Source organism: Vigna unguiculata, chromosome 11 (assembly GCF_004118075.2).
Source record: "Vigna unguiculata cultivar IT97K-499-35 chromosome 11, ASM411807v1, whole genome shotgun sequence".
Lineage (NCBI taxonomy): Eukaryota > Viridiplantae > Streptophyta > Magnoliopsida > Fabales > Fabaceae > Vigna > Vigna unguiculata.
In genome coordinates, this window is record NC_040289.1 from 38722811 (window position 1) to 38744432 (window position 21622).

Consider the following 21622-nt stretch of genomic DNA (forward strand, 5'->3'; position numbering starts at 1 on the left):
ATTACTTAGGAGCGTGTCGCCTTCACACAACCTTCTACTGTTTCGGATATTTGCTAGGTTTTAGGTCATGGTGATTGATGGCTATAAATAACAGTGTAACGAGTAAAAGAAGAGGCAAAGACAAAAACATAGTAGCAGAGGAAACGCAAAAATGGGTGCTTTGGATCACATCTCCGAGCTCTTTGACTGCTCCCACACCAGCTCCAGACTCAAGAAGAAGCGCAAACAATTCCAGGTAAACCAACCACTTTTCACATGAAATCACATCACATCACGTCACGTTCATTTGTAATAAAAAAGATTGAATCTTTGATGCGTGTATCAGACGGTGGAGGTGAAAGTGAAGATGGACTGTGAAGGGTGTGAGAGGAAGGTGAAGAAATCGGTGGAGGGAATGAAAGGGGTGACTCAGGTGGAGGTTGATCGGAAGGCTAGTAAGGTCACTGTTTCGGGCTACGTTGAACCCTCTAAGGTTGTGTCTCGCATCTCTCACCGCACCGGAAAGAGAGCGGAGCTATGGCCCTACGTCCCGTACGACGTCGTTGCGCACCCTTACGCGCCCGGTGTCTACGACAAGAAAGCGCCCTCTGGGTACGTGCGAAACGCCGACGTTGACCCTCGTCTCACTAACCTCGCACGTGCCAGCTCCACCGAGGTCAGGTACACCACCGCCTTCAGCGACGACAACCCCGCCGCATGTGTCGTTATGTGATGTCAATAACCGTCTTTTGTTACTTTTTTTGTTGTTCTTGTGTTGTATCATAGTAGCAAAGGAAAAGACAAAAGTAAAAATAGGTCACCTAATGTATGTAACCTTAGATTCATTTTGGCATTTTTTTATATGATGTTGTGTTCAAAAAAATTGTAATGTGAGTTTTGTTGGTAGTTTGATTTTTTTGAAAAAATTAATTGCATGTATTTATTGTACTGTACTTTGATTTGTATATAAACGCGTTTCATATTTTCACACTGAAAATGATTGGTGCCAAAGTATAATATAAGAAAAAAACGAAAATATTTATTATATTTCAAAGAGATAAGATCAGACTCGTATTCATAAATATTGCTTCGAAAAGACAATGATATATTTATTTGGGTTTAATTTGAGGAAACAATACATAAAATCATACACATGGTAATTGAAAATCTCCATGCTGGTTACGTGAAAAGTTCTGATAGAATACCCTCATGATGACATGGTGAACCAAAAATGAAGCAAGTGCGAATGATTAGTAAGGTTGATATTAAAAAAAAGGGCAAATTAAGCAACCTAAATTATCCTAAATATTTTCTTTTTTTCTCACAGACATAATTATAACAGTTGTGACCATGGTCATTCTTGAAATTATTGTGGTGGGAGTGGGGAATGATCCAGAATCTATGTAAGAGTTGTTTTCTATTCTGTTTGTTCCTGGATTTATCCCTTCCAGAAAACACTTTCTCTCCCAACTTTGAATCTTTTTATAACAAAAATGGGAGTAATACTCATCTAGAATTCTGTGAGAAAAAAAAAATCATCTGGAAAAGTTCGGAACACCATTCTTATCGTAACTTATAGTGAGATTCCTAAAATGAATAAAGCACTTTATGTAAAAAAATTAAATTGAATAAAGTTTATAGTGTTAGATTTGGTAATTCATTCGTACTTATATATTGAGTTTTTCAAACTTTAAAATGGGCTTGGGGAAGTTGCACAGCCCAGCCCAGGCCCAGGCCCAGGCCCATCCTAACTGTAAGGTGGACTATTTATAGCCGTGTTTCCCTCCGAAAGTGGCATTGGCGCGCGAGGGTTTGAAGTTTTGGCGCAGAAAAAAAATGGCGGAAGAGTATAATGAAGCTGAAGTGGAAGAAGAGTTCTCCGTTTGGAAGAAGAACACTCCTCTGTTGTACGATTTCTTCATTTCTCATCCTCTTCAATGGCCCTCTCTCACCGTTCATTGGCTTCCTTCCTCTCCCCAACCCCACCCCGACCCTTCCTTCAATGTCCACAAACTCCTCCTCGCTACTCACACCGCCCAGGGCGAATCCAATTTCCTCATGCTCGCCGACGCATCCCTCCCCGCCGACACCTCACAACCCATCGTTGCCACCGACCCTAATAACCCGGTTATCCCCAAGGTTTGTTTTACTCCCCGTCTTTTGGCATCGTTGAGTTGTGCGCACCAACTGTTCGATGAAAATCCTGTGTTATTGCTTGTTTTTTTGTAGGTAGAGATTTCCCAGAAGGTTGCCGTTGACGGGGAGGTGAATCGAGCGCGTTGTATGCCACAGAACCCTGATATTGTTGCTGCGAAGACCTGTAATTCCGAGGTTTATGTGTTTGATTTCAGCAAGCAGCGTGGGATCGAGTTTGCCCCTGATTTGAGGTTAAGGGGTCATGATCAAGAGGGCTATGGTTTGTCTTGGAGCCCTTTCAAGAGTGGGTATCTTTTGAGTGGTTCGCATGACAATAAGATTTGCTTGTGGGATGTGCCTGCTGCTTCTCAAGAGAGTGTGATTGATCCAGTTCATGTTTACGAGGTAGTGTTTCGAATTATTGATGAGAGTTGTTTTTTTGCTAGGTTGCTCGTCACTTTGATGATTGAATAGGACTTTTGATTGTCTTGTCAGGGTCATGAGAGTGCGGTTGAAGACGTGTCCTGGAATATGAAGGATGAGAATATGTTTGGATCTGTAGGAGATGACTGGAAATTGGTCATTTGGGACTTACGGACTAACAAACCCCAACAATCAGTCAAACCACATGAAAATGAGGTAATATATTTGCTGCTAGGATCACAGCAATAGGGTTGTGTGTGTGACATTGCTAAAAGCCGCTGTTTTTTTGTCCGCTATAGCACACTGTTTATTGTATAGTTTTTTTATGTTATTTTTTGTTTAATTGTCATCGTTGTGTTAAACTGAAATATAGTTCCCAAGTCTCTAATCGTCTTATTCTTGTTGCTCTTTTAACTGAATATTGATTTTTTGTGACATGTATGTGTTTTCTTTTTGAATCAGATTAACTTTCTTTCATTCAGTCCATATAACGAATGGATTTTGGCTACAGCATCTTCAGATACAACTGTTGGTCTATTTGACACTCGGAAGCTGTCAATTCCACTACATTTTTTAAGTTGCCACACGTAAGTTGTTAGTCTGTCATATGTTTGTTTTTTTTAATACTACGCCTAATCTACTTTTAGCATCTTAGTAACAAATAAGCAATGGCTTGTTCCTTAGGTGAAATAATTGTTTTTTGTTGATTTAATTTCAATGTGATGATCTATTAGTCATTTGTTTAGAAAGTTCAAATGTTCTTTACTCACTGATGTGGTTTGTTTTTAATTTGCATAGTGATGAAGTAATCCAGGTTGAGTGGGATCCTAATCACGAGACTGTGTTGGCATCATCTGGCGCTGACAGACGGCTGATGGTTTGGGATCTTAACAGGTAAGGGCAGAGTGCTGTGTCTCTTTCTCTTCATTATACATGTTGATTGTCGGTCTACTGCTAAAGGAAGCAATTTGCTCAAGGTTACGAAATCAAGAATTGCCTGGTTAATATTTTAATAGATGGTAGGATTAAATTTAATAATTTTGAACTGGAAATAGCTAAACCCTCTTAACAATGTCTCGTAAAACCAAAAGGGCCAGTTATATTGAATTGTGTGAAAAGCCAAATTGAGTCCATACGTTAAATGAGTAAGTGACAAATAAAACTTGAATGATAAAATATCATAAATTTGGAAGTGTTCTTTTAATCCCTTTTGATTTAACAAAAGAAGTTTTTTTTTTACACAAACTTCTCATTTTCTTTTAAGGAAACCGATGAAAGAAAAGTGGAAAATAGAATTAAAGAAATAAATCGTTGAACCACTTGATTCATAATGATCTTACAAAATTGTATTAGTACATCACGACATCTTATGATACAAATCCATTAGTAAGCAACTGATCCAATCATTTGATATAATGGATCTTAGTTTTTCTTATTACCATGATTATGGTTATTTAGTTGCAGACTGCAAAATCTATGAAGGCATAATAATTACAGACATGTTTACATATTGCCTTGTCGCTTTATTTTCGTGTTGGCTCAGGGTCGGAGATGAGCAGATAGAGGGAGATTTTGAGGCTGGCCCTACCGAGCTACTCTTCTCTCACGCGGGTCACAAAGGAAAAATATCAGACTTTTCATGGAACATAAATCAGCCATGGGTTATCTCAAGTGTAGCTGAGGACAATTCTTTCCATGTATGGCAAGTGGCGGAGAACATTTACAATGATGGAGACGATGACAACATGTGGACGGCCGATGATTAACTGACCAGCATATCATAAAATGCTTTGTTGTTTGAATGAAATCTTGACTATTATTCCATTTTTACTGCCATGGCCTGTCGGTTTTTTGTGAATGTCCTAAAACACTGATGACCACATAGTATCTTTCTTTGTCATAGATGGATTCTCGAAAGCCCGTATAAATTATGATACTTTGTGCGCACTCATGTGATTCTTCCCGCTCGCACGTTGCATAGTTTTGTCTACAACAAACTAGAACAGCCAAGTTTTATGGGTAAAATGGGAAAATGGTTTAGGAGTTCCTTTTCCGCGTGTTGTAGCATCATGGCGCCGTTTTGTTTCTTGTTATTGGAAAGGAAAAGCTACGCCATCGACGTTAACTTTATGAAACTTTTCAGGGAGACGAATCCAATACATATTCGTCCATTTTGAGTGAAACCCTTTCGTCTCAATCCTATTGTGCGCCTTAAAAACAATTAATAACGGGATAACTCTAACCTAAATTTACATAAATTTTAGAAAAGGATTAAAAGGTAATTAAAATTTGAAGGACAATGAACTATTTTTTATAAGAACTAATGTCAAAAATCAAAAGCATAAGTTTATTATTAATAGACAAATAAGTTGATTTCATATTATTCATATTTTATTTAGTCTCGAAAACCTGATGTATGTGCCATGTAATACGTTGAACGAGAAACCAATGCGAGGTTAATTATTACAAAATTTGTCCAGAAATGACAATCCAAGTAGAAGATACAATGACGTAATGTTTTATTAATCATCTCATGCCAAAAAGAGGGTCACCAAAAACTAGTGAAGACTTGTTCTCTAAGTGCAGAAAGGCAGATATGCTTCCCATGATTGAATCAGCTACAGCTACTTGCGTTCTCAAATACAAAACAAGTCACTTGTATGTCTTAACTTGTAGAAGACAAGCCCGCATGCAAAATCTTCACTTAGGGGACTACAGTTCCTTCTGGATACATATTAGTCAACCCTTGTCCAGTAAATATGCTAAACACAGAAGTAAACCTCTCATATTATTATGATAAACAAAAACGGATAAAAAGAACAACGCCGGTAACCAAACAAGCCAATTTTATTATTTCACCCACACAAGATTTTATATTACACAAAGTGACATTGGTGTCTCACCTGTCCACAGCACTAAGTACTGAAAGATGAAACACACCTCATCTGCCCTAAGTTCTGTAATCCAGCAAGGAAAAACTTGCGAATTTAGAAAACATGAATCGCCACTAAATATTCTCTTATTGTTAAACAAAGCAACCAATACTCACATACTGACAAATGTAAAAGTGACTGAGCATAGAAACATTTATGATGTCAATTTAACTAGTTCCATGCTTAAAAAAACAAGAAAACTAATAGCGGAGAGAAGAGCCCAATCTGTCTCAGCCATAAGCTATGCTGTTTACAGATCAACCATAATACTTTAAGAAGAAACATTGATTTATGACTAATCTTCCATAGTAGAACAGCCATTCGAACCACGATAATGCACAGAGGGTCAAAAAGAGAAAATTATTTTAAAAAATGACTTGATGGATGGCTGATGCTGCAACTGGTAACGAGATATTGGAAGGAGATATTACCATGGCAAGGATGAAAACCACCGTTCTATTAATTCTTCAACCAGCTGTTGCTGCACGAGATCCCCCTAAAAATAAACATCGAAGTTATCATACTGGACTCGATAATTCATAGAGAAACGGGAAAGAAATATTTAAATAACAAAATTGAAAAAGAGTCTAGATCCAAGGCTCTTGGTAGAGTCTAAAAAATGTTCAATAAAATAATTCGGTATTTAGGATCTTTAAATTTCAGTTACATAATCTTCCCGATGGAGATCAAGTCATAATAACATGGCATCATTTGACAACTCATGCGTACTTATGGGCGAACTTTAGTTAATTTACCACATCTTACAAGAACTGTAATACTCAGTAAATAGGAATATTACCCTTTCCGCATCTGGCACTATCATAGAAGCTAACTATAATCTTATACAAAATTTAGCAATCAAATCTCAGCCCTAAATATGATTACACTAACGAATATTAGCAAACAAACAAAACCAAATATAAACAAAAAGGTTGTTTTGGCATGACTATCTGAATCAGAATTCCCAGACAAAAAAATGCAGGAGATCACATTGCAAAGCAGGTAATCTCCAATGCTTTCACTCTCATTGCTCAAATCTCAATACTCTTCCTTTCATTCTCTCAAATCTCGATGATTTTCTATGCTATTAGACAATACCATCAGCCAACAGTTAAAATATAAATAAGAATAAACAAAAATTAAGCAACAAATAAAACAGTTCATCCTAGAATAAGACAGTGCATGCGACGCAGTCCAACCTTTTCTTTTTGACGCAGAAGAATTTACATTAGATCCTGCTTGCCCAACTCCACATGCACGCAGGTCCTTGAGCCCCAAATTCTGGTTTGCTAGACACTGCAGGTTCTCAAATTCACAACCACCAAACTCTTCTCCATTTAACGACACATTCTCCACGATTCTCCCATCAGCTCCTGGGTGAAGGCAATACACCCTATCATCACACTGCATGTTGCAAGGGTTCATCACATAAGAACCAGGCAGGTTAACCACCGGGGGGTTCGCATTCGGCGATTTCTGATACGGAAAGGAACCAATTTCCCCTTCAATCCTGCCCCTTATGTCCACCAGCAAGCACTTCAGCCTCGCGATTTCAGCTTCCAAAGCAGCCTGGTTCTGCAACTTCTTCATCAAATGCTGATTGAGAGCCCTCAATTTCACCACCTCGTCCTCCAGCGAGGCCGCGCGAGCCTTCTTCTTCTCGCGGTACTTTCGAACCGCTTCTTTGTTCCCAAGGGGCCGCTTCTTCGACTTCTTCTCCGCGGACTCCGCCGTGTCGTCGGTGGCCACCTGGTCCTCATCCGGTGCCGGCACGATTTTGGTGTGCACGTGGTAGCACGTGTGAGTGTGCGAAAAATCGGGCCCTGGAGGGTTGCATGTGTGCGTGTGCGTGCAGGCATGCGTGTCCTTGAGAAGCTCGTCGAAGAAACTGTCCATGGAACCACTGCTCGGAAGCTCCCCCATGTTCGGACTCGAAAACACTTCCTGCGTCGAGAAATCAAGCTCGCCGTCGTCCATTTGAACGGAAATCCCTAAATCAAACCTATTAAAAAAATGTGCTATTTCAATTAAATTGAACTGAACTTCAAATCGTGTATACTGATGATTAAATCGAATCGTGTGGAAACCCTAACAGGATTTGGAAACAGAAAGAAAAGCGAAAAATGGACGTACCAGAAAGAAACGATAGCTTCACAGATTCCACCCTCAACTTTTTCTTTATCGGTTTTCTCTCTCTGCAATTTCAATGGGTCAAATTTATACCTATTACCCTCCCACTGTAAATTCTGATACTTAGAACAATAAATAATTGGTGTAGTGCAACCCTCTTCCCAAACACTAAATCAGATTAGCGGTTCATAAAATATCATAATAATATTATTATAGTTTCCTTCTTAAGATTTTTCATAAGAGAGACAAAGAATCTTGTGAGAACGTGATTATGTAAAACTTTTTCTGTTTAGTTTTTATTCTTTGTTTTGATTGAACACAAATTCAAACTTAATCCTCAATCTTCAACTAAAGTAATGGAGATTACTTTATTTTAATCGACTTAAGATTCTCACCTATTACCTTGTACCCACTAACATATAGCTATATTCCTTTTCCACTAACACATAACTTTATTTTAATTAAAATAATACCACAATTACGGTAACCATTACATGACCTATGGCCATTTATTTGTGATTTTGTTTTGTTTCTATAAATTGGATTTCAAAAATTAGTTTTTAGAGGAAAATAAGATGAAGTAGTATAAGTAAAAAGTTGAATAAATTAAAATTTTAAACTATAAAAAAAAAACATGAAAAACATGCTGACTTTAGCATATTTTCTCTTTTACTTTCGCCTTTTCAATCCTTTTCAAATAGAGTGGGCAGAATAGAATAATCGCATTATTAGTACGAGATGAAAAAACATGCCCATTGGTTTATGTTTGAATTTATTGTTTTATTTTTTTATTCAATCTATACGAGAATAAATTCTTAAATTATATTTTCGATGGATAAATAATATGTTCTCATGAACACTTTTTTTCTTATCGTTGTTTTCAAATTTTTACTGATCCAAAGATTTTGTTTTTAGTGGTTGAAGAGGATGTGATTTTTCAACGAAGATGGTCCATCTGGTAGTAATTTAGGAGTTCCGCGTTAACGAAAGGAACAAATATTAATATGTTTATGGATTAATTTAGATTAATAAGGTATACAAATATAGTTAACGAAGTTATCTCACACTACTAAAAAAATATAAAACTTAAAATGATTAAATATGATTTTGGTACTGAAGTTTTTAGTGAAATTTGAAATTGGTTATTTTTCGAAACTTTTCACCAATTTAATTTTTTATCTTTAGAAATATATATATTTAGTCATTTTAACGAAATTTTGGTAAGTTTATCTGACGTTTTAAGTGCATTTCAGTATAATATTTGAATTGTTTACATTGGTTGACTCATTTTTTTCTTAAATGCTAACTCAAATATTATCATAAAATGCATTTGAAACTTCAGATAAACTTAATAAAATTTGATTAGAAGAACTAAATCCACGTATTCTTAAAGATGAAGAACTAAATTGATCAAAAATTTCGATGAAAGACTAAATTGATCAAAAATTTCGATGAATGACTAATTTCAAATTTCACTTAAATTTAAGAGACCAAAAATATATTTAACCCAACTTGAAATTATCCTTGAACAAAGAGAAACCAAACCTTGATCGATTAGCACTCAGAGATTAATTTGTTTTGGAATCTGGTCATATTCTTACGTTGCTGGTTGAAATTTCAAACATAATGATCCTATGGTCTGTTGAAATTTCTGTATTTTATGAACTATGGTCGGTTTCGGTATATATGATTGAGTAAGAAAATAATAATCGATTTTTCAACCATTGCCTAAGATGCATTCATAAACCAAAATTTAGTACAATATTCCCAGGATAAATAAAAAAAAAAAAATTGCCATTCTACATCTACAAACCACCTCATCAAGGGTGCTGAATCTTTGTTTTTTTTTTAACGTAACTGTACATGCACAAACTAAGGACAAATACAAGGGTTAGGAACTTAGGATTCAACAAAACTAATTGAAACTTGATGACCTGCTCCATTGTTCTTTCAAGTGCTCACTATAGCTGAGCTCAGTGCTAGTTTGTGATGCTTGTTCATCGTCCACACCAAGTAAAGCAAGACTCAGGTGTAACTCAGCACTTGAACTTGGATACACTTCATCATCGATGTTTTCTCCATTTTCTGAATCATCCTCATTGTTCCCATGGGAGTTCAGCAAATATTCAACTTTCTCATCTCCTTTTAGGATCTTCAGTATCTGTAAATGACAAAGTTTAAGATCAAAAAGTATATACTTTTTCCATGAGCATAATATCCTCATAGCTAAAAACTATGCATAACCTCAATGAAAAATGAAATCAAGCCACTTTTATAAAGGGAATTGGGTCAGTCTTTTAATGAGTGTATTTTCTTTTTAAAACTCATTTATTTCAGTTATCCCTGTCACACTAATGCACAGTTCAATTTAGAAAATCAGAATGAAGAACTTTGTAAAAACAGTTCAGAACTTCAGATAATTAAATCATTTTTATAAAGTGATTCGGCTTCGATTTTTCTCAAAAGGTTTCTACTTTTTTTTTTCACACCTCTAATTTTCTTAATGAAATGTGATTATCATTAAGAACATGACAACTTCGATGTGTAATTTGGTATTACCTGGTTCAGTTTAGGACGAAGTCGAGCAGCTCGTTGGATGCATAAAGATGCTGCCATAACCATTCTCTGCAATTGGATCTCATCAAATTTCCCTTCTAAATCTGGGTCCAATAAGCCTTTAATATCCCCACTATCTATCATTGGTTTTGCCTGAAAATGAAATCATTGTTTATGATTCTTAGATTTATAGACTATGCTGTATCAAATAAAGATTTATACTTTGATTGACGCTGTTTTCACAAGTTCTGTCTGATATACTTTTCAACAAATTCATTTTTTTGAGTCAAATAATTTATTATCTTATTTTATGCTTCTCTTTCCATCTTTGTAACAAGGTATAGCAAGAATAATGTGATTCTTACATTTTTTTTATATGATTAAGAGAAGTCAAAATTCATTATTGTAAAATGGGGTTAGGTCTTACCCACACGACCACGCTCTCCTGTCCTTTGCAAGCTGCTGAACTGATTGGTTCCCTTCCTGATATGAGTTCAAGTAGAACTACACCGAATGCATAAGCATCTATCTTGTCACTGACCTTTCCATACATGAAGTATTCAGGAGCAAGATAACCAAATGTTCCTACTACATCTTGTGTCAAAAAGGATGAATTTGTTGGTCCCCATAGTGCAAGTCCGAAATCAGATAACTGCATCAAGGACAATCGTGAGTGACAATGAAATTCTCACAAAATTTTACTTCATTTGAATACTAATAGTACTAGATGTTCTTTTTCAAAGTAACAGTTTCAAAACTTTTGATTACCTGAGGTTCAAACCCTTGGGAAAGAAGAATGTTAGAAGACTTGACATCTCTGTGTATAACAGGCTTCAAAGTTTCCCTGTGTAGGTAATCCAGTGCTTCAGCGATCCTAACCGCCACATTAAATCTCACCTCCCATGACAATTTTCTCTTTCCTATATCCATTTCCCAGTTCATATCAGCATCATTTACGTCTTTCAACAATAGAAATGATGGATGAAAAGTAAAAGAAAAAATAGAAAGAAACTTTACCATGCAGATTTTCCTCTAAGCTGCCCTGGGGCAAATAATCATAAACGGAGATTAAAGTATTGTTCTCTGTACAAATCCCCAGTAGAGGGGCAATGTTTTTGTGCCTCAATGAGGATGTTATTTCCATCTCAAGGGCAAACTCTTTCCAGGCTTCTTTTGATGACTGCATTACTTTAACTGCCACTGGCTTTCCATCAGGGAGGACTCCTTTGTACACACGGTTGCTCCCTCCTTTCCCAACCAAGTTTTCTGCAATGGAATACAAAGTTATATGCTTATATTAAATTTATTTACGAACTATAGAACCGTAACAGTTAGTATTGTAAGCCATAGTGGTCCAACCTGAAGAAAATTGTCTAGTGCAAGACTGCAGAAGTTCCAGGCTGAACCACTTGCAGCCGATTGAATTTACGCATTGCATCTCCTCTAGGCCATTTGGTAGCTCAATAGATGGAACTGAAGAAAATTTGGAGCTCTCGTCATCAATATCGCTGATGCTCCTTTCAAATGGATTATCCTCAGAGGAAGAAGAGCAGGGACTTTTACATGGTGAACGATCCGGTAAGGTCATTACCCATTGTACTACTGACATGTTCCTTGCATGATGGGTTTGTGGGATTCCCGAATTGGCTCCTCGGAGTAGAGGCCACCCAAGCTTCTGCTTAGCTGAATCACCTGCAAACATGGATATCGACCTTGTCTTACATTTTCCTAATCCTTTAAATGCTTCTTCCTTCAGTTCTAAGGAATTTTTGGTTGCTGATTTCTCAATCTCCAGGGTGGAGTCACCAAATGTAGACTGGTTTACTCTGTCACTTGAGTTTTTTCCTATGGTTGTTAAGCTTGGTCTTGGGTCCAGTGTAAGAGCACCTGCCACAAGAGGAAGAAACAATCTTCATTCTTTTTCGCTTTTGTCACTGACTTACTTATGATAATACTTTTTCCACTACACAAAACCATGGTCTCCACCAGACAAACCTGGTTGTTGTTCGTTGGTGCAACTCCTATAGACAATCCTTGAGCCTTGGATGGCTAGAACATTGGTGGTGGGTGGTACTCGTTTGGCGCAATATTTAGCTAAGCCAGTTCGGCCCCTGCAAGTGAAATCTGCTTTAGTCTTTTAACCAATCAGAGGAGGCAAATGAAATCAGATAAACTAAACTCATGACAAGAAATATCACAGAATTCATTTTTCTCTCTCAGCTCCACATACCCTACCACTAGAGCCAGAGCATCATGCTTTTTTGCTTCTCTAACAAGAATGTTTCGGACGGAGCATCCACAGAAGATTTGACCAGTGAGATCTACCTGAAACCCAACTATACCCGTCAATAAAAATCTGTGACATTTACCAACAACAATAACGAAAGGGAAAAAAAAGTCAAGAAGTACAGAAAAGTCTATCTACCTTCTTAACATCACATAACCCTTCGTAAACTTCTAAATAGTCATCTATCAGATTATTGCTTTTCCAAACGTGATCTGCATGAAATTAACTCTTTCAACAGGTACATGCGTGGAAAAATTACACATGCTATAATTATAATATGCGTGGAAGCTTTGTGAATTCTTTTACCTGGATTTTTAACAACATGAACTGCTACAACAGAATCCCCTGGTTCAGCAACCTTGACAAGTGCCCAGTCGAGAAGCTGTCTACTATGGCCATCAATTCTAATCCCAACCAAAACAAATCTCTTTTCAACTTCCATTGCGTTTTGCCTTTACATCAAACACCTTACCTTCCTTGTTGAGTGAACCATTTCATCCTCTGCAAAACAGAGCATCTGTTACTTTCATGGTTGGGACTTCAACCTCATGCCCAATACTCGGCACACCAGGATATACCACAGTTGAATATTAAATAGCAGCACCTATTGACAAAGACGGCGTCCCATTAGAAAAAAATATTTAAATCTATGGCGAGAGAAGAAGAAGAAGAACAAAACATTAAAAGTCACATGACTCAGAATTAATATAATATCCTCGTAAAACAAGATCGTGGCATTAAAAATATGTCGAATAAAACAAGATTAGGCGAATAAATGTGTACCTAAGTATTGTGGGAAGCAGCCATGTTTATTTTAACTGAATTACCAACTTAAACTAGAATTGTAAAGAGAGTGAATCTGCATCTAGGCATTGTGGAAGAATGGAATGAAAGAACACACATGCAGATAATTAGATGTGAAAAAAAAAAAGTGTGTTCTTGATTGAAAGGGTGATAAAATTGGAAAGAAGTAGTAAAAGACTCTGAGGCGCGAGGCGGGTGTTTGTAAGGAAAAAACAATTGATGCGAAAAGTAAGGGTAGAAGGTTGTGTTTTACGAAATGATGATATATGAACCTGAAAAATTTTAGTCCTAACAGGGATTTTTCGCGGGAAACCCTTAATATCCGCTTCTGGTACATGGTTCCATGAAAAAGAAACACTGTTCCACGATTATTGCGCCAAACACCACCTCATCACTTCCAATAAATTTTCTCACTGCATAAACTACAATACAAAATGTATTTACGCAACAAATATTAAATACTTTTCAACATTTAATCAAAATCATAAATGTTCATGATCAAATTTATTATATGATGTAAAAAATTAGCAGATACATTAATTATATTTCAAAAGCTATTAATTATATTCTGAAAATTTCTAAAACAAAATGAAGTATGCAGTTTTTAATATTATCTCTTACTGTATTTGTAATTTGGAATGTAACATACAAGCATCAAAGAAGAGTTTATTTTCAAGTTAAAAGAAAAGAAAAAATAATTGTATTATATATGCCATTATCTTTTAGTTTATTACTAGCTATATGAATTTTTCATCAATGCGATGTAAACAAACATGCGATAAAAAAAAATTAAAACATTCCATCTTATTTTCTAATAATCATCATTTCTTTCCATGACTTAATTGCTATGACAGAGATGATTGATAATTATGTAAATAATTAATATCGTCCAAAAGAGATAAACACAACCAAATGATATTACGTGCCCGCAGTATTGTTGTGTCTACAAAATCCATTTTGTCTCCTTTGCTTTCTTTAGAATCTTAAGAAATCGATTGGTTAACTACTCCTTACGAAACCCTATTTTGAAAAGAAAATATCTCCAATAAAAAAAACTATAAACCCCTTTTACAGTAATAAAAGTTAAATATTTTTTATTCCTTAATTTTCAGTAAATTTTGAAATTAGTCTATTTTGAAACTTTAGACTAATTTAATCCTTTATCTTTCAAAATATGTAGATTTAGTCATTTTAATCAAATTTTGTTGTGTTTATTTCCTGTTTTGTACGTATTTCAGGATTGTATTTTAGTTTAATGTTAAATCAAATATTATTATAAAACGCGTTTGAAATATCAAATAAACTTTAACAAAATTTGATTAAAATGACTAAATCCAATATTTTGAAAAATAAAATTCAAAATAAAATAATTCTAATATTCAATGAAAATTAAGAAACCAAAATCATATTTAACTCATAATATAATAATAATAATAATAATAATAATAATAATAATAATAATAATAATAATAATAATAATAATAATAATAATAATCACCTCAATATCTTTCGTTTATACTATCAATCAATCAGAAATTATTTTATATTAATTATCACAAAACTTATAAAAAAGATGATGAATTTGTAAATGTTGAACAGTTTTAGACTATAGAATTCTGGGAGCGCACGTTTTCCATTGAAATTTTGTACAGTGTTCTGTTTTCACCACCTCACAGTATTTTTCCCTGAGCAGAATATAGCAGCCATGAAGGTTGTGACGTAGAGTATTTTAATCTATTATAGTTGCTTAACCAGAAGAAATTGAACTTGACAATGGAATCAAAGTTGAACACGTTAAAATTCTGATTCTTCAACAGGTCCCACAAATTCAAAGTCTAAAGCATAACCTTTCAACTTTCAACCTCAAATACATGTCACATATATATTAATTAATTGTTGTTCTTTGGTGAGAAAATCTTCTGCGTTATCTGATATATTAGGTACAACAGAAATTGGTGTGGTCTGGTTTGGTTTGTTCTAACTGGACTTTCACCTTTTCTCTTTTCATTTTTCTGTCCATTTCTCTGTCACATTTAAGTTGTCATTTCCTCTTCATAACAACCAAAAGAAAAAGCATTGCACAGTTTAATCCATTAAACATATACATATTTATTCATCAGTGTGGTACGAAACAAATAAGTCGAAAAGAAAATTAATTTAATAAAGGGAATGAGAAAGCAGAACTCAGAGTCTAGATTTTTTACGGGTTTTTTTGTGCTGTTTTTTTTCTGGGCATTAAAAACATCTTGCACTGATATTTTAAATATTTTTTTAATATATTTTAAAAGTTAAAATTAATAGTAATCATTATATTATGAAAGTACAGTGAAAAAAACAACACACAAAAAATTAACAGAGAATTAAAATTCTAAAAGTCAAAAATATTTTAACAGTTTTTTAATAGAGAGGGATTAAGAATTTGTGGTAGAAGTTAAGGGTCTAAACTGTCTGCGAATATGTTTTACAAGAACACAAAAACTATTATATTTCTGAATTCATGGGATGACTTTCTTCTGTTAAACACATAGAATCAGTAAAACTTGTATTTTTGGCCTTTTTAGTTTGGTGTAGTAGTGATTATTCTGGTGTTCATAGTTTTCATTGCTGAGTTTTAGTGCATATATTTTAGAAAAAAAAATGTAGTTTTAATTATTTGGTATATTTTATTCTGTGTTAAACATTTGAAAAATGAAAGTTTATTATTCTATTATTTATTTAATTTTATATATTCAATTATTTCACTTTTAAACATTAAAATAATATGCTATTTTTTAGATTTATGATGCATTTCGTGTTATTAAAAATTCAATAATAAATTAACTATATAATTCTAATAAAAAAGATCTAATTTTTATGTGAAAAAATAAAAATTATAGCAACTGCAATTACTCAATAAATTAGAGAAACAAAAGTTTAGAAGGCACCATAAAATCATCTAAAATAATTTATCAAAGGAAACTATTATATTTTTTGAAAAGATGCATGACCAACCGAAACGATTATTGGACCAAACAAATTAAAATAGAAACGATGAGCAAGGTTCTTTCTCCTTGCTTTAAAAATTAAAATCAAATCCATATCCTTTCTTTTTCTATTACTTTAGTTAATTTACCTTTAATTGTATTATTTTATTTGGCAACTAGTTTATTAGGTCATCTATAATATGAAGTTCATTAGATAATATTTTATGCGGACAGCATTACAAGTATAGTTTTTAAAACTTATTCTATAATTTTATTTGTCTAAATTACTCTTTTAATTTTTATTTTTGTCTAGTGCTAAATTGATTTTTTAACTTTTTCTTATATTAATTTAGTCTTAATATTTTTTAAGTGATTCAATTTAGTCTTTGCAGTTAGATTAAAAAAAATCTCAAATTAACATGTAACACTGATTACTTGTTTATAAAGAATTAAAAACAATGACCAAATTGAATAACTTTTAAAAAAATCAAAACTAAATTTAGAAAAAAAAAATTTGGAGAACCAACGGACAGTTATTGATAAAAATAATTTAGCCATTTATAAAATTAACACTTTAGAAGTTTTTATTTATTTATTTAGAATTCACATTTTTCAAAACTTAAAGAAAATATTTTATTTTTATTACTCATAGTCTGAAAATTTATATCACATGAACATATTTTTTAAGATTAAAATTAAACTTATGATCTTGATTATATTACTCCATCCAATATATTTTTAGAGCAGAAAAATAATATTGTTATTTGATTTCTCTTATCTTTTCATCTTTCTTCTACTCTCCAAAAGCATCAAGGACTATAACACAATATTTCTCTCTCTTATCAATAGCTACAAGACAATATATATAACCTTCTACCTTTTTCTCATCAAATTTCTTTTTTTTTTCTTTGTGGTGCTTGCTTGCATGAGTTTTGCGCGAGGATGCGATTTTATGAAATTGAGCTTAGTTTATAATTTCATTACTCGGGATTTGAGTTTTTGGAAGTAATCAAGAGGTTTCTTCCACTTTAACTCTTTCCTTGAGCTACAACAAAATTTAAGTAAAGAAAACCAACTCAATGTTATATCTTAGTTTAGATTTTAAATGATAATTTTTTTTTATAGGAATGATACTCATGCATGATCTAATCAAGGTGCAGACCAAATTGTGATTTTGGTCAATAATGAGACTTTTGGAAAAAGTTCAATATTAGAGCTCAATTTTGGTTTTGAATATGTTTTTAGCTTTTGAATGAGACGAGAATTATTAATATGATTGTTGTAAAAATTAGTTATTAATGATATAATCTAACCTTATATGAGTATAATCATGCAAAGTAAAGGTGTTCAGGTGATGAAAAGTTAATGGAGATTCATGTTACCTATTTGAAGAATGAGTTTTGAAAGAGTCCTTCTGATATATGATAGTTACAAATTACGATCAGAATTTAAGATAATTTGATTATCAAGTATACCTTAAACAGTAGGTCACATGCTAATATTAATTTATTAAATGATAACTTCAATATAATTTTTCAAAAATCATCAAATCTTATAACTCTTTAAGTATTATTTTCTTTTAAGACTTGCAATGAATGCACTTGATGTTATTTATCTAAATGATATATGTGTATAATATTTTGATATTATTTTTTGAGATAATACGATATGTTTATTTATTAATTATTAGGTATCCTTGTTTGTCGTGATGAACATAATTTGATGATCATGAGAGAATGAGAAGACAGGTGTTAGATTTACTAGGGATTAAGAAATTGTTGTTCTACTGCAATGGTTTTTGAAAATACTTTCTTTATAGATTCTATGACTAAAAATATGTGATATTTTATTTTGTCTTCGTATATATAAATAAAATGTTGAGTTTTTTTTTTTTATGTAAGATGAAGTAATCGGGATTTGAATTTGTTTACTATTATTTTTTATCTAAGAGTAATATTTGAATAACTCTTTGAGAAAAAAATATTTTTATGATACATATTTTCTCATAATTTGTTTTATAAGTTACAAAGAAAACATCAAAAGTAAAAAGTTCTCCCACCCATAGCTTATCATTATATCATTATGTACTACAAAAAATATCGTATATTATCAACAAACACAATTTATTGATAGTATTAAAAACCTATCAATAAATTGCACTTATAAACGAACTAAAGTTCATCAATAAAGTGGATGTCGGTAAATTCATTGATAATTGTCCATTGATAAATATTTGTTGGTAATTACCGATAGATTTTATTTGCTGATAACATTTGTTGGTAAAATACGCAATTTAATCTCCTTCCTCTTCCTCTTCTTTATCCTTCATTTCTTCATCTTCTTCCTCCTCTCATCCTCGTAGTCGTCAAGTTGTCACCATCACCACCTCCAGGTCATCCTCCTACTCCTCCTCTTTTCTCTTCCTCCACCTCCTTCTCTAACTCTAACAACCATCGTCATCGACATCTTAACCTATGCAACATGTGTCACCATAGAGTTACCACCATGACCACCACTATGTCATCTCCTCTTCCTCCACCTTCTCCTTCTATCAGATTGGGTGGGAAATTTGTTATCCAAATTGTCAATAGATTTACTGACAAAACGAGACTGTCATAATTGTGATAATAAATTACTAACAAAAATATTCTTTGGTAGTACAAATTGTAATTCGTTGATGGACTTTGCTAACGATTTCTGCCATCAATATTTGTTATGATAAGTTACTAATGAAAATATTTGTCGATAATACTAATTGTAATATATCGACTAACTTTACGGACGAATTTAGTACTGAAAAAAAATCTGTCAATAAATTAAAATGTAAAATCTATCAGAAAAATTCGTTAATACATTTGAATTTACTAACAAATTTATTGACGAGAGTAATATTCCAACGAAAATTAATAAACACTTTATAGTGAAGATCTCATGATTCAAATCATACGACAGGAAAATTAAATAAAAGATGTTAGTTTAAAAATAATCAGTTAATTTTACAAAAAACTTATTATTATTAAGATTAATGAACATTTTGTACTAATAACAAGGTAACTCCAGGAAAGAAATCCCTTAATTTTTTTAGTATTATATATATATATATATATATATATATATATATATATATATTCTGAAATTTAATTTTATGATAATTTATATTTCAATTGTTTTTATTTTATATTTTCAAGTTACCCTTTTTGTTAAGTTAGTATTATGTTGGTAACGAAGAACAGTCACAATCTTTTATTTGTCTAAAATTTTATTCAATTAATTAGTTTTTTTTGGTAATAATTCATTTTTATCAAAACAATAAAATTTAGAAATACAAAAAATAATAGAAGAATCAATGAAAGTCTGTATTCGATTCCAAATTCTAAGCTTTAATATGCTTAAGTTAATTATTAAGATTTTATTTCACTTAATAATTTAAGGATTAAATACCTTTTTGGTTCTCATTTTCGTAGTGTTTGTTGCGAATGGTCATCATTTTCACATAATGTTTAAAATGGTCAACTGAATGTTTAGAATGGTCCTCATTTTCGCAATTCATGTTTTATTTGGTTATTTTCTGTAACGCCGTTTAAATCATTAACAGAACATTATACATGTGGCACGATTTGTATTAGGGTGTATTACGTGTACTGTACAGGTGGCTTAATTAGATATTTGGGAATAAATAAGTGAGTTAGGGTTTTGGTAGGGAATGTTTGGGCAGTTGGTGAGTTTTGACAATTTTGTTCCTCCATTCCCAATTGGTATTGCTGCAATCTTCTTCTTCCTACAATCCCATTATATAGGTATGTTACGGTCCCAATCTTCTTTCTTTACCTCTGGTTGTAATCGTTGGAGGCAACCGTGTTGTATCACTTCATGCACTATTGGTGGTTCAACGAGAAACGAATTAACCCCGATTTGTAGTTGCAGAGAGATGGCTGCTTTGAGGATGGCAAGAACTCCAAAGAATATTGGTAGAAAATTTTGGGTACAATCTATTTTTATTTTTGTGTTAATAATAAATTGGTTTTAAGTTTTGGTTTATTGATTTACAGAGTGGTGGTTCTAATAATGTGGGCTGCAACTTTTTCAAATGGTGGTGTTGATGAAAAGGATGTCATCATCATGACACAAATGAGGTAGATTAATGATTTGGAAAAGGATGTCCACTTCAATTTCACCTTCCACTTCAACATCACTATTCAGACCACTAGCATCCCCAATCTCTATTTCAGCAGCCTCTTCATGGACATCTACTTCACCACCGTGGTGGACAATAACATTGAGCCTATCATCACTCATTGCCCTAAAGTAAATTAAACAGATAAAAAAGATGTATTATTAAGCCTACTTTAACGCAATGGGGGACCACTGCTACAATCAATTACAAATAAAATAATGGGAACCATTACACCAACATCGACAACCGACAAACAAACCAACTAAAATAATACTCCACTGAACCCCACCTACAGACACAAACTACACAAAATCATGGAAGTAATTTAGAAACCATGCAGAACATCACAACAATCGAAAGACAAACAAATCCAAAAATAGAATTACGAAAATCCTAACCCACGAGCAAACACAACCCAGAAAACCCTGAACCCACTTACCTCGTTGATGATGATTAACTAGAAAATTAATTGAAATGAAGAGTGCAACTGCAATCCAATGATGAAATGACAAGTATTAGTTGCTTCCTCTGTAAATCTGAACTCAAGAAAGACGAAGATAAAGAAATTTCCCTAATTGCAAAATTTCCCCTAAATTGAAAAATTAACGTTAATTAGCCACCTATACAGTACACGTAACACACCCTAATACAAACCGTGCCACCTGTACAATGTTCCGTTAATGATTTAAACGGCGTTACAGAAAAGGACCAAATAAAACACGAATTGCGAAAATGAGGACCATTCTAAACATTTGGTAAAAATGAGGATCATTTTAAACATTCTGTGAAAATGAGGACCATCCGCACCAAACACTACGAAAATGATGACCAAAAAGGTATTTAAGCCATAATTTAATCTCAACTCAGTAAAAGACACTAGTTGTAAATTGTAATAGAAATAAAGTTCAGAGCATCTTATTACAAATGTGTAAAATTACACAATGAATGTAGAGGAAAAAAAACTGTAACTTGTCAAATCTATTTATAAAAGGTTAAAATAATCCGTTGATCCTCGTTTTTTAAGCAAAATCTCAATTTGGTCTTCGTATTTTTATTAGTCTTAATTAGGTCCTCATTTTTGTAAATTAGTATCAATTAGGTCCTTTCCGTAGAGAACTAACACCGTTAAGTATGTGCCATGTGTCAGCTTCTCGATTTTTTAGATTTTTTAAATTTTTAAATTTTTTTTTTTAAATTTTTAATTTTTTTTAAAAAATTTTTTATAAATTTTTTTAAA

At 33.1% G+C, this 21622-nt stretch overlaps 4 protein-coding genes across 11 annotated transcripts; 2 read left to right on the forward strand and 2 right to left on the reverse strand.

The window, feature by feature from the left end:
* LOC114169868 (heavy metal-associated isoprenylated plant protein 26-like) lies at positions 1-976 on the forward strand. Its single transcript, XM_028055226.1, has 2 exons — positions 1-235; positions 326-976. Exons 1-2 carry the CDS (start codon positions 152-154, stop codon positions 710-712), a joined length of 471 nt encoding a protein of 156 aa, XP_027911027.1. The 5' UTR covers positions 1-151; the 3' UTR covers positions 713-976.
* A 700-nt stretch (positions 977-1676) lies between these two features.
* LOC114169867 (WD-40 repeat-containing protein MSI3-like) lies at positions 1677-4487 on the forward strand. The gene is made up of 6 exons (XM_028055225.1): positions 1677-2118; positions 2209-2520; positions 2611-2754; positions 3001-3125; positions 3337-3432; positions 4082-4487. The coding sequence occupies exons 1-6, from the start codon at positions 1816-1818 to the stop codon at positions 4302-4304; spliced, it is 1203 nt and encodes a 400-aa protein (XP_027911026.1). The 5' UTR covers positions 1677-1815; the 3' UTR covers positions 4305-4487.
* Positions 4488-4932: 445 nt separating this feature from the next.
* On the reverse strand, positions 4933-7856 carry LOC114169651 (basic leucine zipper 23-like). 7 transcript variants are annotated; one of them, XR_003600976.1, is made up of 5 exons: positions 7605-7856; positions 6671-7473; positions 5903-5967; positions 5442-5495; positions 4933-5262 (listed from the first exon to the last, which is right to left on the reverse strand). XR_003600976.1 is itself a non-coding variant. In XM_028054899.1 (4 exons), the coding sequence occupies exons 2-3, from the start codon at positions 7446-7448 to the stop codon at positions 5939-5941; spliced, it is 807 nt and encodes a 268-aa protein (XP_027910700.1). In that variant the 5' UTR covers positions 7449-7473; positions 7605-7856; the 3' UTR covers positions 4933-5262; positions 5903-5938. The 7 variants fall into 7 exon arrangements, 4 of the variants coding, with proteins under 4 accessions (XP_027910700.1, XP_027910699.1, XP_027910698.1 ...); XR_003600975.1 differs by having other exon boundaries at positions 4933-5300; XM_028054899.1 differs by lacking the exon at positions 5442-5495.
* A 1454-nt stretch (positions 7857-9310) lies between these two features.
* Positions 9311-13507, reverse strand: LOC114170493 (PTI1-like tyrosine-protein kinase 1). 2 transcript variants are annotated; one of them, XM_028055983.1, is made up of 11 exons: positions 13228-13507; positions 12751-13048; positions 12583-12656; positions 12388-12482; positions 12153-12268; positions 11517-12044; positions 11175-11423; positions 10926-11077; positions 10585-10809; positions 10161-10310; positions 9311-9762 (listed from the first exon to the last, which is right to left on the reverse strand). In XM_028055983.1, the coding sequence occupies exons 2-11, from the start codon at positions 12884-12886 to the stop codon at positions 9517-9519; spliced, it is 1971 nt and encodes a 656-aa protein (XP_027911784.1). In that variant the 5' UTR covers positions 12887-13048; positions 13228-13507; the 3' UTR covers positions 9311-9516. The 2 variants fall into 2 exon arrangements, with proteins under 2 accessions (XP_027911784.1, XP_027911785.1); XM_028055984.1 differs by lacking the exons at positions 12583-12656; positions 12751-13048; positions 13228-13507 and having other exon boundaries at positions 12393-12482.
* Positions 13508-21622: the final 8115 nt, after the last annotated feature.

Excerpts from the sequence above, each read along its gene's own strand:
- LOC114169868 (XM_028055226.1), top strand. The coding sequence starts at position 152 with ATGGGTGCTTTGGATCACATCTCCGAGCTCTTTGACTGCTCCCACACC. Across the intron at positions 236-325 it reads AGAAGCGCAAACAATTCCAG|ACGGTGGAGGTGAAAGTGAA; the intron begins GTAAACCAACCA and ends TGCGTGTATCAG.
- LOC114169867 (XM_028055225.1), top strand. The coding sequence starts at position 1,816 with ATGGCGGAAGAGTATAATGAAGCTGAAGTGGAAGAAGAGTTCTCCGTT. Across the intron at positions 2,521-2,610 it reads ATCCAGTTCATGTTTACGAG|GGTCATGAGAGTGCGGTTGA; the intron begins GTAGTGTTTCGA and ends TTGTCTTGTCAG. Across the intron at positions 2,755-3,000 it reads TCAAACCACATGAAAATGAG|ATTAACTTTCTTTCATTCAG; the intron begins GTAATATATTTG and ends TTTTTGAATCAG.
- LOC114169651 (XM_028054899.1), bottom strand. The coding sequence starts at position 7,448 with ATGGACGACGGCGAGCTTGATTTCTCGACGCAGGAAGTGTTTTCGAGT. Across the intron at positions 5,968-6,670 it reads TTCTGCGTCAAAAAGAAAAG|GGGGATCTCGTGCAGCAACA; the intron begins GTTGGACTGCGT and ends GTTTATTTTTAG.
- LOC114170493 (XM_028055983.1), bottom strand. The coding sequence starts at position 12,886 with ATGGAAGTTGAAAAGAGATTTGTTTTGGTTGGGATTAGAATTGATGGC. Across the intron at positions 12,483-12,582 it reads GGTTATGTGATGTTAAGAAG|GTAGATCTCACTGGTCAAAT; the intron begins GTAGATAGACTT and ends GTTGGGTTTCAG. Across the intron at positions 12,269-12,387 it reads GCTCTGGCTCTAGTGGTAGG|GGGCCGAACTGGCTTAGCTA; the intron begins GTATGTGGAGCT and ends TTTCACTTGCAG.